The sequence below is a fragment of the Acipenser ruthenus genome, chromosome 24 (genome assembly GCF_902713425.1).
Source record: "Acipenser ruthenus chromosome 24, fAciRut3.2 maternal haplotype, whole genome shotgun sequence".
NCBI lineage: Eukaryota > Metazoa > Chordata > Actinopteri > Acipenseriformes > Acipenseridae > Acipenser > Acipenser ruthenus.
Window position 1 is genome coordinate 2,024,528 of NC_081212.1, and position 6,000 is coordinate 2,030,527.

Below are 6,000 nucleotides of genomic sequence, written 5' to 3' on the forward strand. Positions count from 1 at the left end.
TTTGAAGAAAAACACAACGATCTCCTCCGCACACACTCGCATGCCATGCATGCATACCACAGGACTTCCATTAAACAGCACACTGTACTACCATTCCAGGTTTATCATCAGCTTAACGACACAACCAAGCTTGAGTCCTGCCTGCGTTATCCAATTAAGACATGACCCAGCACTTCAAAACCCCTGCAGCTGAGTTCACAGTAAGTAACCGCTGGTTTCAAACTCCAATTAGTAGCTAAAGCGACATTAGGTAGTCCAAGGTTTGTGGCTTGCAACTTTTACACAAACCCAGAACAAAAAGCCTAAAAGAAGCCAAGTGAAGCAGTGCAACCCTGCAAAGGGTTAAGTGCGAGGCCTGGGAGTGCAGTTAATAACGGCAGGAGAGCCTGAGTTTCAAACCACTACGTTACTGTAAATGAACTGCCTGCCAGATAAACGCAGAGCAGACCTACCTCGGCTGCGGCTGACATTTGTTGGAATGCTAAAGCAATGCAGTCAAGATGACAGCTAATGCAGAAGAGGGCAAAGCCGGGGTCGAGTTTTTCCAGCACATCTGGCTGCCTGTTTATTCAATAGTGTACCTTACACAGTACACTCCTGTCAATAACCCTCCAGTATCCCTCTCTCTCTCGCCCTTACACTGCAATACACAAAGCAGCATGCATATACACAGCTCTTTATCCAAGGAGAACCACGATCCAACAGGATACTCCTCAATCACCAGAAATAACACATGGTAGAGATAGCAAGAAGTGTCTTCATTGTGTGTGTGTATATACGGTTTTTGGTTTATGTTTAATATTGTAGTGTGCATTATTATTATTATTATTATTTTTTTTTTTTATTTATTTCTTAGCAGACACCCTTATCCAGGGCGACTTACAATTGTTACAAGATATCACGTTATTTTTACATACAATTACCCATTTATACAGTTGGGTTTTTACTGGAGCAATCTAGGTAAAGTACCTTGCTCAAGGGTACAGCACCAGCGTCCCCCACCTGGGATTGAACCCACGACCCTCCGGTGACTTCGAAAAGTGCTTCACAGAATCACTAACTAACTTTCACAACAGTACTAAGAGAATCGCTAACGGATACAGAACCATTATCACATCAATAGTTTTGTTTTTTTACACCAGGAATATTAATCATGCTAAAGCTAGTCAAAACACCACACTGCCATTAGCAACCTTGTAAGTAAATAATGACTACATTAATAACACTTCGCTTTCTGCAAGACACTTAAATTCTTATAATTGTATAAATTCTGTGTTATGCAAATAGGGTTATGAGCCTAATCCATTTCGTAAGTAAAGATCGACGCAATTTTCAATAGAGAGACAATACTTTCTTTTTTTTTTTTTTTTCGACAGCATAATTGCATTCAGCGGTGCCGCTTTCCCCTGCAACCACGCGAAATGAGAAGCAGGGCCCGGCCAGTGAAATGTGATAACGCGCTAACACCGGGTGATCCAGCTTCAACGAACCCACGCAGAAATAAAGAACGAAACCGCGCCACTTCCGAGCCCCTTTAATTAACGAGGCGATGTGGCGTCAGTTTGCCCCTCTGAACGCATCGTCGTGCCAGCCGGTTTATTTGCAGTAAATTCCGGTGCACAGCAGGGACCCCAGCTGCTCACACCCAGTAAATCAATCCACTGGACGGAGCGGGCTTCACTGCCATTTAATTCCGTCCGAGTCAAACACACAGCATTGTAACAATTCGGTACATGCGTGATGCAGCAAAGAAGCGCATTATCATTGAGGACGTATATACTGTATATAAGAACTAAATAATATATAAATAAATGAATACTGTCTAATAATAACACCATCACCACATACAAACTGTCTAATAATACACACTGTCTAATAATAACACCATCACCACATACAAACTGTCTAATATACACACTGTCTAATAATAACACCATCACCACATACAAACTGTCTAATAATAATACCGTCACCACATACAAACTGTCTAATAGTACACACTGTCTAATAATAACACCATCACCACATACAAACTGTCTAATAATAACACCATCACCACATACAAACTGTCTAATAATACACACTGTCTAATAACACCATCACCACATACAAACTGTCTAATAATACACACTGTCTAATAATAACACCATCACCACACACAAACTGTCTAATAATAACACCATCACCACACACAAACTGTCTAATAATACACACTGTCTAATAATAACACCATCACCACATAACAACCAAACCAGCAAGATGTGCTGAATGGCCTCCTCTCGTTTGTAAACTTTCTTATGTTCTTATACAAAGCGGATAAACACACAAAAAAACTACTGTGCTACAATAGCAAAACTCATTCGGTACAGTGTGTCTGTGTGTGTCTGTGTGTGTGTACGTGTGTGTGTGTGTGTGTGTCTGTGTGTGTATAATAGTCTGCAGTATCAAATATACACAGTTTAAAATTATTGTGTGTTTTGCTGGAGCCAAATGACCACAAAGACATACAAACTAGAATCAATAAAAGGTCGCAGTGCTTCTGCAGGGATGATGTAAAAGTTGGTTTGTTTGCAGCTGCATTGCAATTTTCATTTTAAAATGAACCATTCGACGCTTCTCTCCAGCCACTAAATAACCCTATAAAATACATGCAATGCACAGAAAAAAAGAAACAGAAAACTGAATAATAATAATAATAATAATAATAATAATAATAATAATAATAATAATAATAATGTGTATCTTCTGAATCCCTGCGTATAAACACGTTGTACAGGAATGATATTATACTGTATCCAGGTGGGTATGCTGTATTATTAATAAACTACAATTACACAGGGAACGAGTTTTTAGTAGCGACACATTAATGTATCTACGGGCAAGTACAGCACTGTTAGCAGCTAATATTCACGTTACACCGTTGTTTTAATCTTTGATACTATCTTTTGTGTATTTCCTTTAACGCTGAACGATGCAATGTAATTAAACACACACAGAGTAATGTGTTTGAAATCAAATCGTATGTACAAATCAAGTTCTTCGGTGATTTCTATTCTTTATTATTATTTCTTTATTCTTATTGTTATTATTTTATGTTCTGGCTGAAAATCAAAATAAAAGGCCAACAAATCCATTAACAGCGCATTAGGTATCCAGCGCTGAGCAGCTACACAGTACCATGTAGTAAGTGACCGAGTTAAGAGGAAACTCTCACATCACACTGAACAAAACTCCAACAAGCATGAAGCGTGCAACAAAAACACATCGGAATTCTAACCAACCATACTGACAACAGCACCTATTATTATTATTATTATTATTATTATTATTATTATTATTATTATTATTATTATTATGCATTTTGACACCAGGTATCATTATATATATACACACACACACACACACACACACACACACACACACACACACACACACCTGTAATACAAGTACTGTACTCTCACGTCTTTTCAGCTGGTTGCAGTACAGAAAGTTTGCCTGCCCTGGTAGTATTTTGTTCAGGCTATATTATTCCCAGCTTACCTTTTTGTGCTTCTCTTTGAAAGGCAATGCAGGCCATTGCATTTCTTGCAGAAACTCCTGCCAGAGCTTCTGATCCTGGTCGGATGAAATAAACACGATCTCCAGCTTGTCTCTGTTTTCTGAGGATTTTTTAAACTTGTTGTAAAACTCGCTGAGGCTGGCGTTGAACTGCTTGCACGGGCCGTTCAGGCTGCAGCCGAAGTAGAGCCCGACCAGCGACAGCTTGCTGCCCAGAGACTGCACATCCACCTCGGCTTTCTCGCTGTTGACGAGCCGCTCCCCGAGCAAGCTCACCAGAAATTCCGACATGTTCAGGTCCGGGGGGTATCCAAATATCGCTCTGCGTTAACCCCGTTGATTTAAACGTGACCGGAGCACGTTCTTTTCGTTTTTAAGAGCAGACACTGGTATGTGCTCTGACAGACCGACTGTCTGCCTGCCTGCTCCCAGCTTTTTGAGTGCTTAGGAATGCAAGGATTGCAGCTTGCTGGCTGAGCTGCCCGGCGCACGGATACACACTGGCGTTGCAAACATAAGCAGCTCTCGCCGCCTAGTGGCCACAAAGCAGCAATGCACTGTGCAGTAACGTTAGGTACAAAGTTCCTAGAAATACAATAAACTAAAACCAGCCGGAAGTGCAAATGGACCCAGTGATCACAATTGAATTATGCCGCCGCTATCATTTTAACAAAAGCTTTGATAACTGTGTACAATTATTCAATGCAGTTGGGATTTGTTTTGTTAAATCCCGTTTATCTTAGGGATGGATGTGTGAGGGAGCGGTCTGTCTGTCTGTCTATCTATCTATCTATCTATCTATCTATCTATCTATCTATCTATCTATCTGTCTGTCTGTCTGTCTGTCTGTATCTGTCTGTCTGTCTGTCTGTCTGTCTGTCTGTCTCTATTTATCTATCTATCTATCTATCTATCTATCTGTCTGTCTGTGTCTATTTCTCTATCTATCTGTCGGTCTGTCTGTCTGTCTGTCTGTCTGTCTCTATCTTTCTATCTATCTATCTATCTATCTATCTATCTATCTATCTATCTATCTATCTATCTATCTATCTGTCTGTCTGTCTGTCTGTGCCTCTATTTCTCTATCTGTCTGTCTGTCTATTTCTCTATCTATTTCTCTGTCTGTCTGTCTGTCTGTCTATCTATCTATCTAGCTACCCTTTTTCAGAAAATATTTTAATTGCATTTTTAATAATAGACACATAATAGTAATCTCCAAAAACATTTAAAAGTGTAATTGATTAATCATGAGCATATGCAATGTACATAGTCGAATAATTAAAACAAACAAACAAATAAACAAACAAATAAATAAATAAATAAATAAATAAATAAATAAATAAATGCATGTCTGTTTTATATTAAGCTCTCTGTTAGTCTATGGTTGTATTTTTCAGTTTGGTTAAAACGTGCTCTGTGGTCGACCCGTCGGTCTCCATGTATCTCTGACGTAATGACCCGACAGACTTGGCGCGTCTCGCTCGAACTCTGCACGACACTGACCACAGACTGACTCAAACAATAATCAGAGAGAAGTTAGACAACAAGCAGTGGAAGGGTTGAAGAGCATAGACAGCTGCGCTCTACCAGGTAAACTAAAACTCTGGTGCTTTCAGTTTGGTCTACTGCCGAGGTTGCTGTGGCCACTGACTGTGTACGAGGTTTCTTTGACAACAGTAGAGAAGCTGGAAGCTTTAATCAGTTCATACATCAGGAAATGGTTGGGAGTTCCACGCTGCCTCAGCAGAGTGGGACTTTATGGTAAAGGAATACTGCAGCTACCAGTCTCTGCTCTAACCGAGGAGTTTAAGTGCGCCAAGGTCAGACTGGAAATGACATTAGTAGAGTCACGCGATAAATGCGTAAGGGAGGCAGCACCTGTGTTGAAAACTGGAAGAAAGTGGGCGGCAAAGAAAGCTGTGGAAGATGCAAAGGCTGCCCTTCGAATTGGTGATATCATGGGGCAAGTTCAGCATGGAAGAGGGGGTCTTGGTTTCAGTTCAACTCCTCCTACATGGCACAAGGCGGCCCCAGCTCAAAGGAGGAAGCTGGTAGTCAACGAGGTGCAAAAGCAGGAGGAGAGGATGAGGTGTATAAAGGCCATTTCCCAGGCCAAACAGGGAGAATGGATGAGATGGGAGAGTGTGGAACAACGCAAGATTGGCTGGCAAGACCTATGGTCAATGGAACAGAGCAGGATCAGTTTCCTCATCAGGTCAACATATGATGTTCTCCCATCACCACAGAACCTAAACCTCTGGGTAGGAGAGGATCCCTCATGTCCTTTGTGTTCATCACCTGCAACATTAAGGCACATTTTGACAGGATGTAAGGTGGCTCTTAGCCAAGGACGGTTTACTTGGCGCCATGACCAGGTGCTGCGATGTTTGGCCTTAGCATTGGAAGACAAGCGTAACATGACCAATAAGTTGCCACCTGTTC

General features: G+C 41.0%; 1 protein-coding gene across 1 annotated transcript in view; it reads right to left on the reverse strand.

The window, feature by feature from the left end:
• The window catches only part of LOC117963272 (nucleoredoxin-like), a 32,617-nt gene extending 28,550 nt beyond the window's left edge, over positions 1-4,067 (reverse strand). The window contains exon 1 of the mRNA XM_058997919.1: positions 3,541-4,067. Coding sequence (XP_058853902.1) covers positions 3,541-3,849 — 309 coding nt within the window. The 5' untranslated portion in view covers positions 3,850-4,067. The remainder of the gene's footprint in view (positions 1-3,540) is intronic.
• Between the last annotated feature and the right edge of the window lie 1,933 nt (positions 4,068-6,000).